This window comes from Letharia lupina (genome assembly GCF_014066315.1).
Source record: "Letharia lupina isolate WasteWater1 chromosome Unknown contig_10, whole genome shotgun sequence".
NCBI classification, from domain to species: domain Eukaryota; kingdom Fungi; phylum Ascomycota; class Lecanoromycetes; order Lecanorales; family Parmeliaceae; genus Letharia; species Letharia lupina.
The window spans coordinates 1,303,996-1,328,623 of record NW_023502979.1 but is presented as its reverse complement, the minus strand read 5'-3'; the positions used below and the strand labels follow the sequence as shown (position 1 = coordinate 1,328,623).

Genomic DNA, 24,628 nt, shown 5'->3' with positions numbered 1-24,628 from the left:
GGCATCGTCTCGCCTCCGGCCTCTCACTTGTCTCTCTATCATAAGGCCCATCACAACAACGACCAAACCCGCGGCCAGTATGGCGACTGCACAGGTAGCTGAGCAGACGGGCTCTGAGAGACCTTTCTTTCCTGACGAACCTTTCAAACCACACATGCGTACTGCAATCCCCGGTCCGGAGAGTAAGAAGGCCATCGAGGATTTAGACAAGGTCTTTGATACGAGAAGTCTGAACATGATGGTCAATTACCAGAACAGCTTTGGAAATTACATTGCCGATCTGGATGGGAACGTCTTGCTTGACGTATATGCACAAATCGCTTCAATACCAGTAGGCTACAGTAACCCGACACTGCTTGCAACCGCAACTTCGCCAGAGATGGCCAGCGCAATCATCAACCGCCCAGCCCTAGGCAATTTCCCCCAGCACGACTGGGCAGAAATCCTCCGGACTGGCGTCCTTAAAGTTGCACCAAAAGGTCTTGACCAGGTCTTCACAGCAATGGCAGGTTCCGACGCCAACGAGGTGGCATACAAGGCCGCTTTCATGTGGAAACGCCGCCAAGAACGTGGTGGCGCCGATGTTGAATTCTCTGCCGAAGAGATATCCTCGGCCATGAATAATAAGTCTCCCGGCTCTCCTCACATGTCAATCCTTTCCTTCAAATCTGCCTTCCACGGTCGCCTATTCGGAAGTCTTTCTACTACGCGCAGCAAACCAGTTCACAAGCTCGACATCCCAGCCTTCGACTGGCCTCAAGCGTCATTTCCTCTCCTCAAGTACCCTCTTGCGGAGAATGCAAGTGAGAACGCGGCCGAAGAGGCACGCTGCCTTGCCGAGACCGAAGACCTGATCAAGACCTTCCACAATCCTGTTGCAGCTGTAGTAGTCGAGCCTGTCCAGTCCGAAGGCGGAGACAATCACGCCTCTCCAACATTCTTCAGGGGCCTTCGCGAAATCACAAGACGACACGACGTTATGTTCATCGTTGACGAGGTACAGACTGGTGTTGGTGCGACGGGGAAGTTCTGGGCGCACGACCATTGGAACATGGCCGACCCACCGGATATGGTCACGTTTTCGAAGAAAGCTCAAACGGCCGGCTACTACTTCGCAAACCCCGATCTCCGACCTAATAAACCATACCGTCAATTCAATACCTGGATGGGAGATCCAGCCCGAGCCATCCTCTTCAGAGCCATCATTCAGGAAATCGAGAGACTCAACCTGGTTGAATCCACTGCCCAAGTTGGCGAGTACCTCTACTCGGGACTTGAGAGACTGGCGGAGCGCTATCCCAACGAGATTCAGAATCTGCGTGGGAAGGGCCAGGGCACATTCCTTGCATGGGACAGCCCTAGGAGGGATGACACTTTGAAGAGGGCGAAGGGGTTGGGAATTAACATTGGAGGCAGCGGAGAGAGGGCCGTCAGGTTGAGGCCAATGTTGGTTTTCCAAAAGCATCATGGTGAGTTTGTTTTCTGTCGTCCTGGACCGGGCGACTTTGCAAAGGCACGAAGCTGACATTCGAATTCTTCATTAGCGGACATCCTCCTTGAGGCGACTGAAAAGCTGGTTTCGACATGATGGATGCTACTCTGACATGGGCATGATTCTCTGAGCAAGCGAACAACCATGTCTATCTTCGATTGAAGGAAAAATACCCACGCATAAGAACATACGGTATACGGCTCCTGACGTGATGCTATATGCCCTTGTTGTCCGAGAGTTCGAAGAATCTCCGAACGATACCGGCTCCAACCTCGCTTTCCTGCAACCAATTTTATCTGATCTCTGAGCCGTAACAGTCAAGAACATCGTCATCTGCGAGGCTCCTCTCTTGAGTATCTCTAGTCTCCGAGACTCTCTAACCTCTCAGTCATGTCCGCGACGGCACTTCCATCACTACGCCGTAATCGATTACACTGACGCAATTTTGCATCGAGGTTGTGGACGACTTGTAGCGCTTGAGAGACTCAACAATCGACTCTTTGGGAGAGGTTTCCGTTGGGGGCTGCAGGAGTTAAATGGCAAGAGCAACGAAGAAGAGGCATCAATGAGATGCTTTCGCACGAGGTGGGCCAGAGTGTGGGAACACGGTACCGAGGAGCAGCGAATGCTGGTACAAGGACGTTTATCATGAGTCAATTTAACATTTGATGCTTCAAGCTTCAAGCTTCAACCTCCACGCCTCCCTCCAATTTATCTATGTACCTCCTGCGCCGAACTCATCATAAACCTAGATAGGAAAACTCCTCATCCTGTTTAGCAGCTTGCCCTAACTTGGGATTGATATCCAACAAAGCTTTATCATAATCCGTCCTAGGTTCCTTCTTTGTCGGGCTTGGCGGCCCTGGTAAGATCGTTCCACCACCACCACCACCACCACTCTCCACATTCGACATCATCCTCATACTCTGGCTACCTCGGCTACCGAGCCGTATCTTATAATGGTGCGATCCATCGCTCGTGTTTGCGTAACCGGACGAGGTACGAAGTCCCAGGGAGCGGAGGTAGGGCTGGTTGTCGACGCAGTGGGGGAAGTATTTTTGAAGGATGAGGGTATACAGCTGATGGGCGGCGGGGGTAGAGGCGACGATGATGCCGATATTCTGTTCGAGGCAAGACCAGAACACCACGGGCACGGTGTGCCCTGAGAGACGACGCGTCAACATCGAGACAGGATTTTGATGCTTTTGGTTTAGGTCTGGACGAGACGCAATGCTTACAGGTAAAGTCCTTGTCTGCGAAGGAGACGGACGTGGCTCTGAGAATCGCGCATGCGGCAGTGCTTCTAGGACGTCAGTCTCGCAGCTTTGACCGGTGTCTCGTGGCATCTCACAAGAGGCCAAGTCCGAGGAGGACGAAAAGACTGATCTTCCGGCCGAGTTTCGCCTGTAGATTCCGGAGGAAGAATATGGGCAGGCCGACGCACAGGAAGTCCATCAAGGCCGCGGCACCTGAGTCCGCATCAGTGTTTATTCAGATTCCAAGATGTGGAGCCACATGCCACACTGGGTCTTGGCGATGATGGTCAAATCTAAGGGTGGGATGCAACGCGCCTTGGTTTCCCTGTCCCACGTACCCTGAATCGGGATACATGCGAGGAGGATGGACAGCAAAGTAGCAGTGCTCATGACGGCGAAGAATGCGAGGAAGATGTATGTGTACTTGAAGTATTCCCGGTGTGTGGGAGGTACGATACGTAGAACCAAGAGACACACAGAGACTCTGACGAGAAAGGTCCCAATAGTATAGAGAACCTCAAGGATTTGAGTCATGAGAAGGACATTGCGGATCTGGTCAGGCTGTAAGTACTCGATATGTCGTCCAAACCCGTTGTCCACCCCAAAGGTTGTGACGATGCCCTGGGCAACAGCAAAGCCCTGAAGGATGCCGTTAGCGGGCAACTGTCTCGGAGGGACTTCCTGTGGATCAGCTTACCATAGCAATCACGATCGTCCAGTCATCGGCGCCTGCTGTTTTACGGAGAAATGCTCGAGTATACACACGCAACAAAACGAGCAATGATGCAATGGACACGGTGATCCATTGATTAGCGATTAGGCTGGGTCCACGACTTTCGTTTGGGGGCAATGGGACAGACATTGTTCAAGTGGATAGCAAGATGGAGGAAGAGGGAGGGAGAAGAAAGAAGACGATGATGAATGAGAGAAGTTGGACGGTATGGGTTTCGGAAGTACAAGGCACGATGCCTATACAAGAGTAGGGAGGAGTCAAATTATTAAAATGCTCTAGCAGCCAGCCAATCCGGCAGTGACGGAAGTCTCGTGTCCAGGAAAGAGTCTGTCAGAGGCACTATAGGCCGGAATGGTAGCCCATGACCGTCCTGCTTGCCTTTGCCTTTCCACATATCCTGCCACAAGTCTCGGAACTTGATTTCACGTCTAGGATTAAAGGATTGGCTGGACGGGATGAGTCTTGATTTCAAATCCATCAATTGCCAACGTCTTGGGTGACAGGATCTCTCATGATTGTAAACGCAAAGATCGTACTTCATCATGTATATTGCGAATCATGACCAGTTGAGCGAAGAGGTAACGTTAAGGTCGTGAGCAACCTGGAGGAGAAAGGTCCCGGACCACGGGCGGCAATCGGGGTGGCTGGAACCCTAAGAGCGTCCCTAAATCGAAGCTCTCTAGGTGCGGAAATGCCCCAAACGCAGGCTTTGGATCAAAGTAGAGTTCCCGAGTACTTTCAAGCCGGACACGACTAAGGGTGGCAGACAACCTTCAGCATTGTAGTCCCACAGATAGTAGCTCAAGCTAGAACTCGAGCACACTTCGACCATTCGCGAGGTATCTGTCGACAACAGGGACCAACCTGGAGCAAAGAGCAAAGCCTTGCTGATGATGGTGATGACCATCCTAGTGTTTGCACCATATCCTCCCGATCCGAAACTCGAAGCGCCGCCAAAACTCAGAGTCTCGGTCGAAAGTTGATGTTTGCGGGCTAGATCCTACACCCATTTGATAACGTCGTGGCCAAGAACGCCGCAGCCAAAGCTGCACAGAACGTCACAACTTTCGTCACCCTTAGGCCAGCAGCTCCACTTATGCCCGTCCATGGGCGGTTGCACCTAACCTCACCCCCGGGATGAGGATTAGGACTTCCGTAACTGTAATTCAAGCCATGCCCTTCTAAGGGACATGCGAATTGCAAAGCAGCGGGACAACTCCGGATGAGGTTATAACATATGTCTTTGCATGGTAGCAGCTCCTTATACGGACCAGGTCGGATTACAGCATCAATCATGGGGTTACGACTGCTGTGGAAGGAGATCCTACTGCGGTTATGCGGGCTGAATGCCAAGTCCCCATTAATCCCAGCAATTGCGTAGGATGAGTTGGTGAATGAATGATTCACCGCCCTGGGCTGCATGTACGGAGCCGGATTCGAGATATCCTCGCATCTGGGTATAGTGACCGCGCAAAGCCACTGTCTGTAAGCGGCGTCGCAATCGCTACAGTTTCTGGCAAGCGAATACTGAGCGGAGGATGTAGTGTTGCACGGAATTTGTTGGAGTGAGTTCGTAAAGTTTTGATAGAGACTATGAGCGTATTGATCGTACTGTTGAGCGAGAAGTTCTGTTGAGTTGAAAGTTTTAGGATTAGCCGGAGCAGCGTATGCAACGGAAGTGCAAAAGGGCAGGTTGAAGAGAAGGGCGCAATTGTCGTCTGGAATAACGCTGTTAGATTCAGCAATAGGGCAGGTGAATGTCGAAGGACTAACAAGACTTGGTCGTGATATTTGATGGGTTCCACACTGTGCCTCCACCACCCACGACGCCGGACCCTTGGTCTGTGGAGTTGCCAATCATAGCTGCTACGGCGTAATATTTCGAGCTCCAGTTAAGATTCTTTACATAGAATTGTTGTTTTGGTAGGCTATCACCAGCTGCTGTCATAACAGTTTCGACATCTGGGGGACCTTGGATCTGTGCCAGATTTTGCAATCCGCATACTGAGTTCTGCACGCCGAGTATGGAAGGATTGTCCTGATTCTGCACGAACAAGCTAAACACTGGTGGTCTGTTCATCCATTGCTGAAACGTAGGATTTGAGGAATGCGTGGTACTGGTTGTATTCTTCGTGTAGAGGAGCGCGGAATTTGTGTCGCTATCAACAATATAAACATTGGGGTCGCTGTATGAAGAGGCATAAAAGTCATCAATAGATGCCGTGAGCTGATAGTTATAGACCCCATCATAGCCCTCATTTGCAGGAGCATAGACCCCAAAATATACATCATTCTTGACGGATATGTTCAACCAGCCAAAGCCCCCAACAATTAGCACGACATGATCACAATTGTTCTGATCAGGCTGTTGATTGTTGGAAGATGTTGAAACGTAGAGCATCAACTGATGTGGGGCAGCAGTTTGATTAGGGTCTGTCGCAAGCGGCTGCTCGCAAGTCGTAAGACTTATGTAGAGTTCTATTTCGCCTGGGGCATCTGGAGTGACAGAGACGTTTTGCCCCTCGAAGTATGATGGAAGGCCAGGTGTCTGAGGCGAGTTGGGTCCAAATAACGTTGTACTGGGAAAAGTCCAGTATTGGCTAGCGCTTTGACCAATATTCAGGATGCCTGGGGCATTGTTCCCCAATGCTGGAATGACTTCTCCAGCTCTGCCGATGATGCTTCGATCAGCGCCAGCGAACTCTGGCTCATATCTTTCTAGATTATGTCCTACATCAACCTCAAAAGCACTATGTGATCGTGGGTGGTTGTCATCCTTATGGGTTATCGAGTCCTCGTGTGCTGCAAAGGCATGTTGAGTGAACAGAGCGGCTGTAGAGGCGAGAAGAAGGGGAAGAGAGGCAAGGGGCGGGGGCACTGTTCGTCGCGGAAGATACGCGCTCCTAGGTAGTCGCATGGGTGAAGGGAGTAGGCCAGCTCGCTCTCCCAGCAGTGGAACCTCGAGCGTCGGTTCAAAGGCACTGGCAATGGCGAGTGCGCAAGGAAGCTGACGGTTTAGACGGCAACATCGAGATGAGAGTGCCCACAGTCCAAGCTGCTATCAGAAACGGCGTAGGGAGAGATGCTCAAAGGAACATTTGTTGTTGGAATTCTAGTGCTGACAGACAGACGTTGATACTTTTACTTGTTGGAACCTGAGATGATCTACGCCGGCTCCGCTTGCTGTTTCAAGTTCTGTCTGCTGTCGGCAAAGCTGCACTATTGACCGTCACTAAGTAAAGACCATGGTCGAACAGCTTGCATGAACTGCATATTTTCATGATTGCAGAGATTTCCATGGAGACGCTATACAGGCCGTATTACGTTGGAAGCGCTCTGCGATGACCGGAAGACGCCTCCTTGATATAGCAGCCATATTCAAGGCTTCCCAAGGCGTTGCTGCAAAGCATGTCGCCCTCCGCCAACACCAGTTGGACGTTTACAGCAAGACATCCTCTCTTGCTAAAGCTGTTAAGTCACAGACTGACCGAGTCACCCTCACGGTGAAAGCTGCCTCGGTTTTGGCAGAACGTTTCAATGGACCCGAACCCGATTATTCTACGCAGGCTTCGCAACCAAGAAAGTCTACCCAGGGTGCGCCCATACCCAGTCAAGATGGGGCTTCTGGGACAACCGAGGGATCGGTGAAGAAGGATGGTCTTTCCCAGGATCATTTCTACGAAAGACCAGACCAGAATGCTGCTGCGGATCCTCCACCAGATGCTAATCTAGGTGTGAGGCAAGAAAAGGCGAAAAGATACCCGCTACCCGATGGATCAATGCTTCCAGCAGATACTGCTGAAGTGCCAGAGCGAGATAAAGACTCATACAACGAGTTGCCGCAAACAGAACCCGCGAAAGCCCCGTTAGCTGATGGAAGAGAGGAGACAGACGAGGGCCTACAGCCCACTCTATCAGGCAGAACGAGTATTCCAAATCCTACAAAGGGAACAGATCCTGTGATCGCTGAGAAATCTAAAACCCTACAACGGCAGGCAGAAAAGCGGACCCTATTTCAGGCCGTTGAGCTTTCACCTCCCGCCCATTCTGAGGAGCTAGATTTGAAAGCAGATCAAGATTGGGATGTCTTCTACACGCCTTTGTCATCAGATGGACAGGTACATTCAGCTCTGCCGCGTGTCACAGTGCCAAAGGATACGGAAGACGCCCAAGAAAGTGATAAGCATGTCTCTGATGCTCAAATCAATCAAGATGTCTTCTCCTCTGCATCTTCTAAAATGGAAGAACGGCCCGTTCCGCAAGCACAAGCTGTTCCAGAGCAAGAGCAACTTTCCGACGAAGCGTACACCGAGTTGTTTCACAGTCCAAGGGTAGCTAGGATGTTGGGTGGTCACCCCAAGCCGAGCAAGCCTCTACATGAGAAGGACCAGGTCTCATCCAGTGTTCGGACATCAGGACAAGAGAGTCAAGACGGAGCTCAAAATCCGCCAGCCGGGATCGTAGATTCAACGCCTTCTCAAGCCAAGAGCAGCGAGGATATGCACGACCTAATCACAGACATGGCCGAAGACGCGGAAGCCAGGTCCGCGGATCCGTCTCAGGCAAGTTTCGTACGAGACATATTCATAATTTGGATACTGATTGACTGACAGCGTCTTCCTAGCTACCAACAGACCTTGAACCAGGTCCAACAAAACCTCCATACAAGATGCAAGAATCTCGGGTGCCGTCTTCTCGGTTTGGCAGATTTTGGCAATACGGAGGTCTAGCCACGTCCATGGCTTTTGGGGCAGTTGGCGAAAGCCTCCGTCGCGCTACAGGAGGCAGTGGTGATGCTGTTGGGTCTTTGATGCTCAGCGCTGGCAATATGGAAAGACTCGTGGCCAAGCTATCCAGGATGCGAGGTGCGGCCCTGAAATTGGGGCAGATGATGAGCTTTCAAGGTCGGTCACCACCTACTACTCCCTGCACAATCGCTCATGCTCGCCAAAGATTCGAGAATGCTGCCAGGACCGATCAACGAAGTTTTGCAACGAGTCCAAGACAGCGCCGACTACATGCCCGCATCTCAACGTAACAAAGTTCTTGCAAGTAACCTCGGCGCAGATTGGCGCGATCTCTTCTCCTCTTTCGACGAAAAGCCTCTAGCAGCCGCATCCATTGGCCAAGTCCACAGCGCTATTCTGAAATCCTCAGGCCAGCGTGTCGCAGTGAAGGTCCAATACCCAGGCGTCGCCGACTCCATCGATAGCGACCTCTCGAACCTCTCCATACTTCTCACCGCGTCCCGCCTTCTCCCCAAAGGCCTCTTCCTAGACAAGACGATTGCGAACGCCCGAACCGAACTAGCCTGGGAATGCGATTACGTCCGCGAAGCCGAGATGGGCGAACGCTTTCGTGGTCTTCTCGCTGATGAAGAAGATGTATTCCACGTACCAACTATCATATCCGAAGCCTCTGGCCCACAAGTCCTAACCGCAGAATTCCTCCACGGCACCGGTGTAACCAAAGTCCAAAACTTCACTCAAGAGCAACGAGACTGGATCGGCACCCAGATACTACGTCTCTGCCTGCGCGAGATCACAGAGTTCAGGTTCATGCAGACCGATCCCAATTGGACAAATTTCCTCTACAACGCCTCAACTCACAAACTCGAGCTCCTTGATTTCGGAGCCAGCCGAGAATTTCCGGACCATTTCATAGAGCCCTACATCCGCACCCTGCTCGCTGCTTCTCGCTGCGACCGCGCTGCCGTCCGCGACTTGAGCATTCAATTGGGGTATTTGACGGGGCATGAAAGTCAGGCTATGCTCAACGCGCATGTCGGTTCCGTATTGACGCTTGCGGAACCGTTCGCCGAGAATGCAGCAGAGGTCTACGATTTTCGGGATCAGACGATTACGGATAGGGTGAGGGGGTTCATACCCGTGATGGTAAGGGAAAGGCTGGCGCCACCACCGGAGGAGACGTATAGTTTGCATCGGAAACTGAGTGGGGCTTTTTTGCTGTGTGCAAAATTGGGGGCTAGAGTTCGATGTCGAGAGATGTTTGCAAACGCCATGAGCTCTGCTCATATCGAATAAAAGCCGTGGTGTTTCGCTACAAGATTGGTTGGAGCCCTTTCAGGTTTGACAATCAATGCACATGTAGAAGTACAGCATTAGCTTCTTTCTGATTGGATTTATGTACAATATTCATGCTGCTGTTCCATGAGCACACTTCTAAGCTGCTAGCACAGTACTTTTGGTTCCATTGTTTGGCAATTTGGATCTTAGTATTAGTCCCGGGTACTGCCTCAAATCAGTGCCGTTGTTCCAATCAGGCTGGTAAGGCAACTGATTGATGTTGAAGTAGATGTAGCCATCGAATCCAACGTTCGATGAATCGGGCCAAATGATTCGTGGATCCCGAACATACGGCTCCGCCTGCAACGTCGTGGAGTTGTAAATGTAAATGGCGTTCTGCTCCGGCATGACTTGTTGATTTTGGAGTCAGCATTGGTCCTTAGGAAGGAATTCTGAGTCGCGAGACATGTCTTAGGAGCAGAGAACTCTTTAGGCGCGTCTGACGACTCATAAGACAGCATGGATGGGGAAGAAATGCCTCGGAAAGTATAACTTACGCATGTACACAGCTCCGTTACTATCGGCGCTGAAACCATTGGCGTTCCCGCCTCGCTGGCCAAGGTTTTTGACATTATTCGATGCTCGTTGCGAGCTTAGGACGTCATCCATGGGATTCGAACGGAGATACTGCGTTTCAATGCTGTAGAGATAGTCGCTTGTCAGAGGTGAATAGTACATCACGTCGCCGTACAAGGAGAGCTCGATGCCATCGAGCCCTTCCTGGATATTGGTCAGAGCCAAGCCGGGACTGCGTTGATAGAAGGGCATTCCTTGATATGAAGGCACATCCTCGAAAGTTCGGAGTGTAGACTAGGACATGGTTTCAGAGTCAGTGTCGCCTATCCGAGAGGGTGTGTTGAGCCTTGGAACATGTCTACAGAGTATACACTCTCAAGATATGTCTAAAGGCTCAAGATCTGGTCCAAAAGAGGAGATATAAACTCGAAACACACGTACTGGATGCTGGGTTAGCTGGCGCCATGACTGTCCGGTACCAAGATCGAGCATGATAAAGCCCGTACGGCCCTCGTTGCTGCTGTCATTGATGTACGCTATGCCCTTGCCTGATGCCGTGGCGTTCGCACGCATATCAAATCGGAGGTCGTTCATGTAGGAATCTGGAAAGTGAACGCTTGACGGGAAATTGTAGGTTCGAATGATTGAATTACTCGTCAGATTGAGAGCTACCAGCTTTGGCCCGCCAGGAGACGCGTATGGCATGGTAAGCATTTCTGTCTCGTTCGTGCTGGGTCTTCCAGTATCGAGAACCCAGAGCGTATCATCGGGAGTAATGAACAGGGCTTGAACGCTAATGAAGCTGTCCGTAGAGTTGCTACCGAAAGGGATACCGTTAAGTGAAGTAGACAGGCCTCCGGGAGGAGTATTTAATTCTAGGTTTGGATAGGGGACTTCGGCTGTAGTATTGAAGACCTCGCCCAAGGTGTATGCCTAGAAGGTACTCAGTCATCTGAAGCATATGGTAAGGCGATAAGGTTCACTAACGTATGTTCCCCTTGTATAACAGACGAAAATGCGACCTTGCTTTGAAACCGCCAGTCCGATTGGCCATTGATCATAGTAATAATGGACTTCTTCAACTGGTGGACCGGTTAAGCCAGAATCGCGGCGAACATTTGCATATGTCAGATTCTGATATGTAATGGACTGAGTTGACTGAGCAGCTGCAAAGCATGACAGACCGCCGACGGCCAAGAGGATATTGAGCTTCATACTGCCGAATTGATGCAGTATTGAGGTGTTGAGTATGGAGAGTATGCTGATGAAAGCGTTGCTTGCTAGAAGAGAAGCTATCAAGCGAAGAGTCTGAAGCAATGTAGAAGCAAAAAGCGAGAGGAGATGGCAGACAGCATTGCCATTAGCAAGTATGGAATTATTTAAGAGCCGTACGTTCCTTCCCTTGCATCATCATTGCGTCGTCGGAAGGGTTTGGGTCTAGACTCTCTCTCGAGAGAGAGAGAGAGAGATGGAAAGCACTCGAGGCAGTCTCTTTGGAAGCAGGTGGCCTTGCTCTGTATGTGTATCCGTGATTGAGCATTGCCGATGGTTTGACGCTACCAAAGAAGTTGATAGAGCAAGTGGTAGAGTAAGTTGATGAGAATTGTTAACAATCACGGCAGTCAATTCTAGCGACGAGGGAGGAAGGGCATAAGGATAAAGTAGACATACACTAGACAGAATCCGTCATTCGGTCTTTCTTTTCACCATCGCCGGATGCCGGATGCCGGATGCCAGATACCCGATGCAAGGCATCTCTCCCCACAATTCATTACTTTAGCGCACGCTTTCATACTTTATACTTGAGTCGCTTTCACTGCTTTCAAAACATGGTCAGCCAATGATATGAAATGCACTAGGAATATAAATTACATGTAAAGCAATGTACATATGTACGTACCTGTATTCCGGCAGCTTGATAACATGCCAAAGCTTTAAAGAACAAATACTTACTTTAGAGTATGACAAATTCAAAACCCTGTTCCGGGGATTAACATACCTTAGCCTACCTTTAGCGTGTCTTACATAAATCCAGCGGCGAAAGCTCTGGTGTGACTTTCGTCATCCGACTGAAACGGGTGCCCTCTTGAACGTACTTATTCTCACTGGTCTAGGCTGACCGTGTCAAAGATTACTCCGACTTCACACAAATAACACCATGAATATGCATCGATAACACACACCCTCATTCCAAGTACTTAAACCAGCAGACCATCTTCCTCCTTTCCTTCATCCCTCTTCTTCCTCTTCAGCATCACCGCAACCGATACACCAAAGACACTCATCCTTTAGCAACTGAGCTCCCACCTGCACTCTACCCTTCTTGACCAGTCAGCTTCACGCCATCCGTTGAGTCAAGATGGCAGCAAGCAAGATCCTTCAAAACGAGTACAAGGCTCTATCCCAAGAGAAATGGGTCAACGTTGAGGTCAGCCTTCGGCCAATCACATCAACCCACAATGAAGCCTCACTAACCTCTCTGCAGCTCAACAACGATGACATTTTCAACTGGAACGTTGCTCTTATTGTTATCAATCCTGATTCCCTCTATTACGGTGGCTACTTCAAAGCCAAGATGAATTTTCCCCACAACTACCCCTACACCCCTCCTTCTTTCCAGTTCAACCGTGCCCTCTTCCACCCAAATATCTACGCGGATGGGAAACTCTGCATCTCCATCTTACATGCCCCAGGCGACGATGAGATGTCCGGCGAGAGTGCTGGGGAACGCTGGTCACCAGCACAACGTGTGGAATCCATCCTCCTTTCCATCATCTCGCTCCTCGATGACGCCGAGTGCTCCTCTCCAGCCAATGTCGATGCTGGTGTGATGCTGCGGAAGAACACGGAAGGTTTCAAGAAAAAGGCCAAGGCAGATGTGGAGAAGGGTAAAGAGGATATCCCAGCAGGCTTCGTCATGCCGACACATGAATCTACGGCGAGGATACCGGAAAAACCTGTCGATGATCGAGAGTTCTGGGTCGATAGCGACGATGAGGATGATTTTGGGGGAAGTGACACCGATGCCGAGATGACGGAGGACGGGAATGATGGTCTTCCGGACGACGAGGATCAAGAAGAGGGTGATGACGAAGATCCAGAGAACGAGGATGATGAAACCCTTTAGGGAGCGGGCAGCACAAGCTCAGCTACAGATCGCCAACCTGCAAACTTCGCCCCTCCTTACTCGCCTTTGTTAGACATTTGCTTTGATCGCGGCATAGCGAACGGTGTTCACAAGGCGTTGGTGGTCCTTGTCCCTGCATATCATTGGTGGGTCATTATCACGGACGGAGTCCACATACATGGCGCTGGAGGTCGTGCCAAATTGGAGTCACAGCAGGAGGCTGGTGGAATGCTCGACTTACCTGGGCCTTACCCTGAACGATCAAATCTAATAGCATAGAATTAACACAATCAGACACCCAAACAGTGCAGTCATTCATTCAATGTCGTTGATGCTCACGAACATCTTCTCTCCTGGATGTCAGCGACTGAAACTAGGTCTCTTTACAACGAATAGAATACTTTTCAATCGCTACTACTGATAAAGCGTGCTACTCGAAATATCCAAATTCTAACCACCCAGCTGACCTTGCTCGTCGTTTTGGATAGCCGATGTTTGCACCCACTGTGCACAATGTCCAAGCGAGGCAATCTACCCTTCCCTTTCCCGCCCCTTCCGTTTCTCGGCACTCCTCGCCGCCAACCTCGCCTTTGCAGCCGCTGCCCTCTCAGCCGACAACGCCGAACCTCTGGCCGAGGTCATGGTGCTGGTCCGACTGCCTACCCTTGACGTGAAGCTCGACGATCGACCCAGGGTAGCCGTCGAGGGTTTGACACTGGGCCTAAGGATCGCCTTTGACGGCTCGAGTTCAGCAGGACTTGAGGTGAGATCAAGCGTGGCCGGTCGTGGCGAGCTGATGGTGGGTCTCCGATTATGCGTGCGGTGAATTGGTGGTGACATGCCTGATTGAGGCTGAGGCGTGGTTTGTGTAGGTGGTTTGTGGGCATCATTTGCCTGCGAGAGATGGATCTTAGGATTCGACTTGGTCCCCGGATGCTGTTCAGGGATAAGGTTCTGATCAATCTCCTTTAGCGTCCGTTGTATGTCGTGTCTGACACTGGAAGGAGGAAGCTCCGGGGGTAATTTCGAGAGTGATCCACCGTCAACGGCATCTCTGGGACTGCTCAATGTCCATATATCGACCACAGACTTTTGCAATCTGCTCTTGCGAGGCGAAAGGTATACCTTGGAGACGCGATTCTGCTCAACAGGCCCATGATCCAATTCATCGCCAGTTGCGAGCGCCCCTTCTGATGATTTTGGGTTCCCATCAAGTCCTCTTAGATCGTCCGAGCACGCCGGTGGTTGTGGTTGAGCTAGACCTTCGGCTTTTGATGGCTGACCAGAGGCAAGCAGGAGATTTTGATGCTCGACGGTAAGCTTCGCAAGTTGAGCTTCGCATACCTTCTGATCGGCCTTGCACTTTGCTTCCCTTCTCTTGAGCCTCTCTTCTCTTGCTTGCCGCCGTGATTCATAGCTCATCATCTCCCCTTTGACTCTCGCTAGGCTTCGCTTGAGTGCACCGTTCTCAGCTTCGAGCTTCGCGGCTTGATCTTCTGCTTTTTTCGCACTCATACGCAAGCTCTCCAGTTGGGCGTGTAACATGTCTTTTTCTGCGGACCGAGCAACAATTTCTGGAGAATTTGCCTCCTTGGTTGAGCATTCATCAGTCTCTTCCATTGCCTGGATATCATCTCGTTCGCCAACTGAGCCATCAGCCCGATTCTCTTTTTGCATCGCTCTTCTGTACTGGTCGGCTTTTTGCTTGTATCGTATGGCCAAGGCTGTCTGTTGTGCCAGCTCACTGACAAGCCTAGTCTGCTCGCTCTCCCCTTCTGGACCTTGCGCGTGAATGTTGTTTAGCTGCGCGGCTAGCTTCGATACTTTCTTTTCCATTGCAGCAACCTTGGCCAGCTCCTTCTTCAGCTTCTCGCCAAGGCCAGTAGCTTCAGAGTCCTTTTTAACGGCATACGACTTCACATTCTGGCCATACATGATGATCTTCTTCATTTCGCGATTCGACCTCTTGTGGTATTGCTCATACTCAGTCTTCCAATGCTGCCCCGATCTTGAGCATGGTTGACTCAGATCCACAGTCTGATCAGCGATTTGATCACTATTTCCCGCATGGGCGCCAATACTTGCCGCGGATTCTCTAGTAGATCCCTCCTCAGTGGACGTAATTGAATGGTTGTTCGGTTTCTGCTTGGATAATTCTATGAGGGTTTTGGTAAGACTTGAATGGCAAGGTTGGATCCTAGAGTTTTCTTCCGGCATTTCTGGTCTATTGCTCTTTTTTAGGGCGGGATCGCGATTGGCCTCCGTTGATGGCGATTGCTCCTTTATTTTCTGGGCGTTGGATATCAGGGTCCCGAAAGACACTGTCTTACGACGAGTGGCCCCGGTACCGGGAGTTAGGAGGATGCCTTTGGTTGGAGACGCTAGTGGATCAACTTTGAGGAGCGCAACGGGCTCATCGAAATAGCCATTTACCGCATCATGAGCTTGGTTGCCTTCCACCTTTGCTGCGGGCTGAGTCTTTGCAACATCCCTTTTTGGCTCCCCTGGCAGCATATGGTGTCTGACATCGTTTTGATCTGGGTGAGGCGTCCCAAAGATGGCGGTCTTAAAGGCACGGACCGCGAACAACGGCGCCGGAGTTTCAGGCGGTTCTTCGATGTACGATAGTCCATCATCTTGTCTTCTCGTAAGCTCAATCCCAATCCCTACGAATTCGGATTGTATACCTGCTCGAGGGTATCGCGCGTCTGCTGGCCGCGTGGAACCCGTCAGCCATTCTAACATCCTGCCGACGTTCTTTCTCAGCTTCTTGAATGATTTGGTCTCATAGTAGGAGTATGCGGGCGGAATGCGGAAGTGTGGAATGGTGCACGAAAGTCATAGGTATCACATTGTCTCGATTGTTTACACACGTGACACGGGTAATCGGCGTCAAGGATTTTTAGCGCGCGTGATCTTTAGCGGCCCCTCGGCCTGTCACAGAGCTCGGAGTCCGAGAGTTCCAGGGACTAAAGTATTATTGAACGAAGAATAAAATACATGTAATCAGGGTCCAAGTCACGTCTCAGATGTCGCATTGTTGCTTCGATGCCACGAACAAAACCCTGATAAATACTCGGACTTTGTTCCTTCCACCAACTCTCCATATCCGAGCCCTAATACCTGTGTACGAGTACGAGTCAGACTATGAGAGGAGAAACTACCTACTATACTTACCTACTTTAGGTACGTTAGTGAACGGCGTGCGAACCATGTGCTGGATGTGGAGAGCGAAATGCGCTGACAGTCTCTCACTAGCACCAATGCGCATAAGTTGCCGGGGTTGACCGACGGGATCGTGCTCTTCCGAGAATTATCATCCCTGACATTAGTGCACTAGGGTAAATACGTATCCGTGGAATTGTTCGCTCTAGACCCTCATCACTCATCACCGCCATCTTCCTTCTTTTCCTTCTTCTACTTCTTCTTCTTCTTCCTCTTCTTCTTCTCCGTCTCTTCTCTCATTTCTACCCTTTTCGTCCCTGGCCACATTTTGGAAGGTGCTACTTGAGAATCCCGCCTGCGCATCCTCCCTCTCGTGTTTACCACTGTAAATACTGCTAGGCGATCCCTCACAATTGGCTATTGAATGGTTGCCTAGCCCGATTTATCTCGCTGCTATAATATCTTTCCAGTCCCAACCTTGAATCCGTATCGCTTTCGTTTTCAGGCCTAACAAAAGCATTGACTGTGAGGGAGCTCCTCCAGGCAACCGTCCATGATGGACAGCACCGCCGGGGATCTCAACCATGCCGTCAGAGAAGTCGACGCAAGCATCGAGAAACAGCTGAGCCGAGATTCGTGTGATGACTCTTCGTCAGGAAGAGACCTTGTGGGGGAGAAGCACGAGCAGGGTCCGCACTCTTCGGGCTCATCTTCAGACCAGATAGAGCAACTGAAAGAAGTTGATTCCCATATTGTCAAGGTATCTGAGGTCAAGGACGGCGAAGAGGCTTACGCGCATCTACCTCCGCACGAGAAGGAGATTGTCAAGAGGCAGTTGGACATACCAGAGGTGACGGTCACTTTCAAAACGCTGTACCGATATGCAACAAGAAATGATCTTATCATCATTGCTGTTAGTTCTATATGTGCTATTGCAGGAGGGGCCGTCTTGCCGTTGATGACCGTTAGTAACTGGTCCTCGAGTTTGTCAGATATATAGCCTGCTCACGGCATTCCAGGTTATTTTTGGTCAACTAACCGGCATCTTCCAAGGCTACTTTCAACAAACAATATCGCATTCACATTTCAATGCTGAACTGTCACACTTCACGCTCTATTTCATTTACCTTGCAATTGCAGAGTTTATTACCATCTACACCTGTACTGTTGGATTCATTTACACAGGAGAGCATATCGCAGGGAAGATCCGTGAGCAGTATTTGGCAGCTATCCTGCGTCAAAACATTGCATTCTTCGACAAGCTTGGAGCTGGAGAGATCACTACACGTATCACGGCCGATACCAACCTCGTACAGGATGGAATATCTGAGAAAATAGCCCTTACGTTGACCGCATTCGCTACCTTCGCGACCGCTTTCGTGATTGCATTCATCAAATACTGGAAGCTCACCCTGATTCTGTCATCTACAGTCTTTGCCATAGCGTTCATGATGGGGGCTGGGTCGACATTCATCATCAAATATAACAAGCAATCGCTAGAGTCGTATGCCTTAGGCGGTACTGTTGCCGAAGAAGTCATAAGCTCCATCAGAAATGCCACAGCTTTCAGTACTCAGGACAAGCTTGCCAGGCAATATGATGCACACTTGGTAGAAGCTGAAAAGTGGGGCCTCAAGCTCAAGGTTGCCCTAGCAGTCATGATTAGCGGTATGATGGGTATTATCTACTTCAACTATGGCCTCTCGTTTTGGATGGGATCACGATTCATTGTCGATGGCCAGATGACGCTTAGCGAGGTCCTCACAATTATGCTTGCTATTATGATAGGAGCTTTCTCTCTTGGAAATGTGGCTCCAAACGCCCAGGCTTTCACCACCAGTATCGCTGCCGCCGGCAAGATTTTCAACACTATCGATCGAGCCTCTCCTTTGAACCCTATGAATGACGAGGGTGAGAAACTTGAGCAAGTGGAAGGCACAGTGGAGTTGAAGAATATCAAGATGATATACCCGTCAAGGGCCGAGGTGGTGGTAATGCAGGACGTAAACCTCAAGGTGCCGGCTGGGAAAACAACAGCCCTTGTTGGCGCATCGGGGTCCGGAAAGTCCACGATCGTCGGCCTTGTAGAGCGCTTTTACGATCCCGTGGGTGGCGAGGTTTGCCTCGATGGCCATGAGGTCAGCAAATTGAACTTGAGATGGTTGCGCCAACAAATTTCCCTCGTCAGTCAAGAGCCAACATTGTTTGGCACGACTATATTCGGTAACATCAAGCACGGGCTCATTGGCACGAAACATGAGAACGCCGACATCGAACAGCAAAAAGAACTCATTTTGGCTGCAGCTAAAATGGCTAATGCGCATGACTTTGTTATGGGTCTTCCCGAGGGGTACGACACAAATGTGGGAGAGCGCGGCTTCCTTCTCTCGGGTGGGCAAAAGCAGCGAATAGCGATTGCTCGAGCCATGGTCAGCGACCCCAAGATATTGCTGCTGGATGAGGCTACATCGGCTCTAGATACCAAATCAGAAGGGGTTGTTCAGGCTGCCCTCGATGTTGCTGCACAAGGACGGACAACAATCGTAATCGCACATCGCCTATCTACTATCAAGACAGCCGACAACATAGTAGTGATGTCCCAGGGGCGGATCGTTGAGCAAGGCTCTCATGATGAGCTGCTCGAGAAGAAATCAGCGTACTACAACCTCGTCGAAGCACAACGAATATCCGCAGAGAACGAAGAAAAGAATGCAGAGGAGAATGTAGAAATGGACGAGTCCGAGGAAGAGCTCGTAACGTCCCTCACTCCCGAAAAGGAGGTCAGCCGGGAGAAGCTTGAGCGGTCGACCACTGGCAAGTCTGTGTCAAGTGCAATACTGGAAAGCAGAAATGCAAGCTCTGGACGTCAATATTCTCTATGGACCTTAATCAAAGTTGTTGGCAGCTTCAACAAGAAGGAAGTTCATTTCATGCTCGTTGGACTTGTCTTCTCCATCATTGCTGGAGCAGGCAATCCCACTCAGTCGGTCTTCTTCGCCGAAGAGATTGTTGCTCTATCCCTGCCTCCTTCGATGTACTCTAAACTCAGGCACGACGCTGATTTCTGGGCTCTGATGTATCTCATGCTGGCCTTGGTGCAAATTTTGTCATTCAGTGCTCAGGGCATAGCTTTTGCATTTTGTTCCGAGCGCCTAGTACATCGAGCCCGAGACAAGGCATTTCGGACTATGCTTCGACAGGACATTGCTTTTTTCGACAAGGAGGAAAATTCGGCTGGTGCCCTGACATCCTTCCTATCAACCGAGACGACCCATCTGGCAGGCATGAGTGGTGTGACTTTGGGCACCATACTTGTCGTCTGTACGACACTCATTGCGGCCATCTCGCTATCTTGCGCCATGAACTATAAGCTCGCTCTTGTTTGCACTGCCACAATACCAGTCCTGCTTGCTTGTGGCTTCCTTCGCTTTTGGATGTTAGCTAGGTTCCAAGACCGAGCCAAGAAGGCTTATGAATCGTCTGCTAGCTTCGCATGCGAGGCTACTGCTGCTATACGCACCGTCGCTTCTCTAACTCGAGAAGAGGACGTTTGGGAACATTATCACCAAAACCTTGTCGCTCAGGGGAGGGCAAGCTTACATTCTATCCTTCGATCTTCGATACTTTACGCTTCATCTCAATCTTTCATGTTCTTATGCACAGCCCTAGGCTTCTGGTATGGAGGCACACTCCTCGGCAATAAGGAAATAACCGAGCTTCACTTCTTCATCTGCTTTTCTGCCATCATCTTTGGTGCGCAATCTGCTGGAACAATCTTCTCATTCGCCCCAGACATGGGCAAAGCGAAGCAAGCTGCCAAAGAGCTCAAGACGTTATTTGATCGAGTGCCGGCAATTGATTCATGGTCGCAAGACGGTGAGCGATTCAGCGACATGGAAGGCACCATTGAATTCCGAGATGTGCACTTCAGATACCCAACCAGGCCGGAGCAACCCGTGCTGAGAGGTCTCAGTCTTACGGTCAAGCCGGGCCAGTACGTCGCGCTTGTTGGGGCCAGTGGGTGTGGGAAGAGCACGACCATTGCCCTGATGGAGCGTTTCTACGACCCACTTTCTGGAGGTGTCTTTGTCGATGGCAAGGAAATCTCCAGCCTCAACATTAATGACTACCGAGGCTTTTTGGCATTGGTCAGCCAAGAGCCAACGCTGTATCAAGGCTCCGTTCGGGAGAATGTGCTGCTCGGTGCTGATCGAGAAGATGTGCCCGAAGAGGCTATTATTCAGGCTTGCAAAGACGCCAACATTTACGACTTCATAATTTCTTTGCCGTGAGTTCCGTGTCCTGTTACAGCGTAATTCTCAATATGGCTGACCTTGATTGCAGTGATGGCTTCTCCACCGTTGTCGGTTCCAAGGGCAGTATGCTTTCCGGCGGCCAAAAGCAACGCATCGCCATTGCCCGGGCTCTTCTGCGTGATCCCAAGATCCTTCTACTCGATGAGGCCACGTCGGCTCTTGACTCTGAATCAGAGAAAGTGGTGCAAGCAGCTCTTGATGCTGCGGCACGGGGTAGGACAACGATTGCAGTGGCACATCGCTTAAGCACTATTCAGCGGGCGGATATGATCTACGTATTTGATCAAGGCAGGATCGTGGAGCACGGAACGCATAACGAGCTTTTGAGGTTGGGAGGGAAGTATTTCGAGTTGGTGAACATGCAGAGTTTGGAGAAGATGCACTAATGAGGTTCATGGTTCATGCTCATACTGTCCTGTACCTGTAGAAGTTTTGGGTGTGATTTGAGGGTGTGCTTTGAGCGAGTTAGCATGGCGACGGCGGTATTAGCTAGCGAATGGATGCCCCCACTCGTTCGGCTGGGCAAATAGATTAGCCACGATGTATGGATTTCTACTCGCTTCGGACATACCTGAAGCTATAAAAGCTTTGATCCTACAGTTCTTTCAATCATATCATGCCTTCCAATATCTTCCGTTGGTTCCAAGCGATCATTGCTACTCACTCTGTCCCCAATCTACGAAGCATTCTGTAATATCCCTCACCATGGTGCATCCCTCTTCCTCAATCTCCCTCGCCGACATTAAAATCTTGATAAACCTCTCTCACGGGTACGCCCCTGTTGTCGGCTATGATTCCCATCAGACCTTGGCCAATGTCGCGGATCTCGTTGTAGTCGTGCAAGAGCTTGATGTGGGCTTTCACTGTTGCTTGTGGATCTTTGGTTCTGGAGCAATCATAGGTTAGGAGACCGCAAAAAAGAAGCGAAAGGGGGCAGAAGTGGGTGCGACGGAGGCGAGCGGTGAGGCAGAAAGGCAGGCAAGTGTCGATGGACCGATTGCCGGGAGAAAAAAAGGGGGGGGTGGAAGCATGCTCGGAAATTGCACGATTTAGACAAAAATGATGGCAACGTCTGAAGCGTTCCTGGAGTTTCTGGAAGGTAGAGCGCACGGCTTTCAAAAGGGAGACGACTGTCATGAAACTCACTTTAGCTGCCCATCCACCTCTCTCCGCTTGTCTTCGGTCTCTCGGATCTGGGACTCTAGAGCTGCGATCTTGGCTTCTAGAGCTGCCTAATCCTCGTTGTCAGTCTTGGCCTGGTCATTGTGGCTGGGGTTTTGAGAGTCAGAAGAGAACAGACAATCTTCTTGGCCTCGAGCGGATCGGCCTGTGCCGGTGATGAAGGAGACGCGGTAAGAGGGCCGGGCTTAGGGACTTCTTGGGTTGATGTTGGAGATGAAGACATGAGAGGAAGAAGGGGAGCTTTTTGAAGTGGAGATGCTTGAATGCCTTGAGACGGCCAATTGTACAGCGGATAAGGATGTGGTCTGAATCAGAAGAAAGAGGTATATTGTAGGAGAGTGTCGAGGGCGTCTAGATAGAGGCAATCATATAAAGCGGTTATTAGTGCTTGGATTTGACTGGTGGTCTAAAGAGCAATCAATGGAAATGATGAGATGGAGTGAATGTCTGGCAATCGTTGTTTTTGTTATCAGCCTTGACTGAATGGCTCTTTTCCCTTTCTTTACCAGGATCCTCTACTCGTAGAATCGCGACTTGCTCCAAGGCTCGGAGGGTTCTCAATCTTCCTCGGTCATTCTGACTCTATCGAGAGCGAGACTGTGTGTGTCCGCTGGGAGCCTCGGAGCGTAAGCAGTTGCGGGCGGGAATGGCGGCATGTCCGCCCGACCACCACCAAATTTGCCCCCCTTCTATATACATGTACTCCTCTTTGCAAAACCATTTGCGGGAGCGCCCATTTGGCAGCCACCCCACCAAATTTTCGCCGTAACCACCGCCAAATATGCGCAAGAGGTATTTCGTCATATAGGCATCGCAGTAGCTATTCCACCTTCCTAATTAGACTAGAATTAAAATTATCCAACTAGCGGTATAATATAAATATATAAAGAAATCCTCCCTCTACTATATTTATAAACTATATCGTCACCGCTATATTACTTAAGTAACTATTTAAAAAGAAGCTTAATAGTTCTAAGAAGCTTACTATAAGAAAGAGGTGTATAAATACTCTACTAGCTATTAATAATAAGCGACCTTCGCTTTCCTAGAATATAGCTACGGAGAAGAAAGTAGTAGTAGATATTCTTACTATATTTACTCTTAAAGCACCTAGCTTAAGACTTATAATAATATTTTATAAATCGATAATATCATTATTAAGATTTAATAAACTAAAGCGTTTTAAGCGATAGCGTTTTAAATCGATAATTAAGTCCCTTCTAGATCTTATAGAGTCTAATTTATCGCTATTAAATTAGTTTTCTAAGTCTTTAAATAGTATATCCCCACTAAATCTTTTAATTAATAAATAATATTTTATTAATTTAGAGCTAACTTTTAATTAAATACTTATTAATAAGAGTTTAGCCCTTTTAGAATAATTAGATAATTCATATAATTCTCGCTTATTATATTATAATCTTTTTTCTTCTTTTTCTCCTCTTAGCGTATAAGTAACTTCATCTATTACTTAATTAAATTTATAAATAATAATTAATAATAAGAAGAATAGAAAGAAAAGAAATTATTAAAAATTTTTATAAAGTTAGTAATAGAAGAAGAATAAGAAATTAGCGAGTAAGAAATTAGTTAAATTAAAGACGAAATCGAAGCTTTTTAACTCTTTTATCTAAAAAAATAACTCGCTTAATAAGTAAGAGGAGAAGAAAATTATACTATATAAACTTAATATAAAATTATTTTAAAAGAGCGAAAAGATTATATTTAATATTAAGATTAAGAGGCGTTAACTAGATAGCGAATCTTTATTATTATATCTACTATTAGCTAATTAAGATAGTAAAGATTATAAATATATTATATCCCTTAAATATATATTATATTATCGAGTCTCTCTTATTATAACTTTATTATATAACTCTCTTATTATAATTAAATAGAAGTATTTTAATATTTAGAAGACTCGTTCTAGCGAGTATAAATAGATTTTAGATATAGTTCTTAAGAAACTATATAATTAAAAATATAGAAAAGAGCTCTAGCTTAATTTAATATATTATTATACTTATAATAAGTCTAATATTATTAAAAAGAAATCTATTATTATTAAAATAATTTCTCTAATAATTATTTATAATAATAGAACTTAAGATAGTAAATCTTCAGGTCTTATCGATATTCTAATAAGCTTATATTTTATTAAATAACTACTTAATATATAGACTACGAAGAATAAAATTAATTCTATTTTTACTATTAGATATAATATTTATACTCGCTAAAAGTATTTTAAGAAGAATTATAATAGTTAGAATTACTCTAAATTAGTCTACTATATTAATTACTTTAAAAACCTCTATAGATATTATTCTATTACCTCTTAAGATCTAATTAGCTAGTTCGTAGCCATTCTAAAAGATCGAATTAATAGACTTACTATTGATTAATTATCTATAAATATAGTAATAGCTATATAGCGTAAACTAAAGAATAATCTAAAGAATAATATTTATAAGAAGAGGAATAAAAGAGAGGAGAAAAATCGTATACTAGCTTCTATTATTACTTCTTTAATAATAATTATTTAACTTTCTATATTTATACCTTTATTAAATTCTATTAATAGCCTTATAGATATTTAATTCTTATATCTTAAAGTTAAACTCGCTATATATAGCTATTACGCCCTTTAGCGCTTAATTAATTAAGCTTATAATTATAGAATAATAATAACTTCTATTACTTTAGAGTAAAGGATTAATAGTTTAATATATATTAATTTAAAAAACTTTAT

The 24,628-nt window shown here is 48.1% G+C and overlaps 9 protein-coding genes across 9 annotated transcripts; 4 read left to right on the top strand and 5 right to left on the bottom strand.

The window, feature by feature from the left end:
* Positions 1–79: 79 nt before the first annotated feature.
* On the top strand, positions 80–1,588 carry HO133_000374 (uncharacterized protein; the record flags this gene model as incomplete). The annotated part of the gene is made up of 2 exons (XM_037291313.1): positions 80–1,469; positions 1,545–1,588. 2 exons carry the CDS (start codon positions 80–82, stop codon positions 1,586–1,588), a joined length of 1,434 nt encoding a protein of 477 aa, XP_037152748.1.
* Positions 1,589–2,232: 644 nt separating this feature from the next.
* On the bottom strand, positions 2,233–3,610 carry HO133_000373 (uncharacterized protein; the record flags this gene model as incomplete). Its single annotated transcript, XM_037291312.1, has 6 exons — positions 2,233–2,654; positions 2,731–2,792; positions 2,844–2,961; positions 3,012–3,041; positions 3,087–3,387; positions 3,446–3,610. The coding sequence occupies 6 exons, from the start codon at positions 3,608–3,610 to the stop codon at positions 2,233–2,235; spliced, it is 1,098 nt and encodes a 365-aa protein (XP_037152747.1).
* A 136-nt stretch (positions 3,611–3,746) lies between these two features.
* HO133_000372 (uncharacterized protein) lies at positions 3,747–6,398 on the bottom strand (the record flags this gene model as incomplete). The annotated part of the gene is made up of 3 exons (XM_037291311.1): positions 3,747–3,927; positions 5,094–5,199; positions 5,255–6,398. 3 exons carry the CDS (start codon positions 6,396–6,398, stop codon positions 3,747–3,749), a joined length of 1,431 nt encoding a protein of 476 aa, XP_037152746.1.
* Positions 6,399–6,822: 424 nt separating this feature from the next.
* On the top strand, positions 6,823–9,525 carry HO133_000371 (uncharacterized protein; the record flags this gene model as incomplete). The annotated part of the gene is made up of 3 exons (XM_037291310.1): positions 6,823–8,043; positions 8,106–8,385; positions 8,435–9,525. The coding sequence occupies 3 exons, from the start codon at positions 6,823–6,825 to the stop codon at positions 9,523–9,525; spliced, it is 2,592 nt and encodes an 863-aa protein (XP_037152745.1).
* A 138-nt stretch (positions 9,526–9,663) lies between these two features.
* HO133_000370 (uncharacterized protein) lies at positions 9,664–11,298 on the bottom strand (the record flags this gene model as incomplete). Its single annotated transcript, XM_037291309.1, has 4 exons — positions 9,664–9,917; positions 10,065–10,377; positions 10,525–11,016; positions 11,071–11,298. 4 exons carry the CDS (start codon positions 11,296–11,298, stop codon positions 9,664–9,666), a joined length of 1,287 nt encoding a protein of 428 aa, XP_037152744.1.
* Positions 11,299–12,442: 1,144 nt separating this feature from the next.
* Positions 12,443–13,210, top strand: HO133_000369 (uncharacterized protein; the record flags this gene model as incomplete). Its single annotated transcript, XM_037291308.1, has 2 exons — positions 12,443–12,511; positions 12,569–13,210. The coding sequence occupies 2 exons, from the start codon at positions 12,443–12,445 to the stop codon at positions 13,208–13,210; spliced, it is 711 nt and encodes a 236-aa protein (XP_037152743.1).
* A 531-nt stretch (positions 13,211–13,741) lies between these two features.
* HO133_000368 (uncharacterized protein) lies at positions 13,742–15,955 on the bottom strand (the record flags this gene model as incomplete). Its single annotated transcript, XM_037291307.1, has 1 exon — positions 13,742–15,955. The coding sequence occupies one exon, from the start codon at positions 15,953–15,955 to the stop codon at positions 13,742–13,744; it is 2,214 nt and encodes a 737-aa protein (XP_037152742.1).
* A 973-nt stretch (positions 15,956–16,928) lies between these two features.
* On the top strand, positions 16,929–21,077 carry HO133_000367 (uncharacterized protein; the record flags this gene model as incomplete). Its single annotated transcript, XM_037291306.1, has 3 exons — positions 16,929–17,339; positions 17,395–20,663; positions 20,720–21,077. The coding sequence occupies 3 exons, from the start codon at positions 16,929–16,931 to the stop codon at positions 21,075–21,077; spliced, it is 4,038 nt and encodes a 1,345-aa protein (XP_037152741.1).
* A 337-nt stretch (positions 21,078–21,414) lies between these two features.
* Positions 21,415–22,096, bottom strand: HO133_000366 (uncharacterized protein; the record flags this gene model as incomplete). The annotated part of the gene is made up of 3 exons (XM_037291305.1): positions 21,415–21,577; positions 21,838–21,923; positions 21,992–22,096. The coding sequence occupies 3 exons, from the start codon at positions 22,094–22,096 to the stop codon at positions 21,415–21,417; spliced, it is 354 nt and encodes a 117-aa protein (XP_037152740.1).
* Between the last annotated feature and the right edge of the window lie 2,532 nt (positions 22,097–24,628).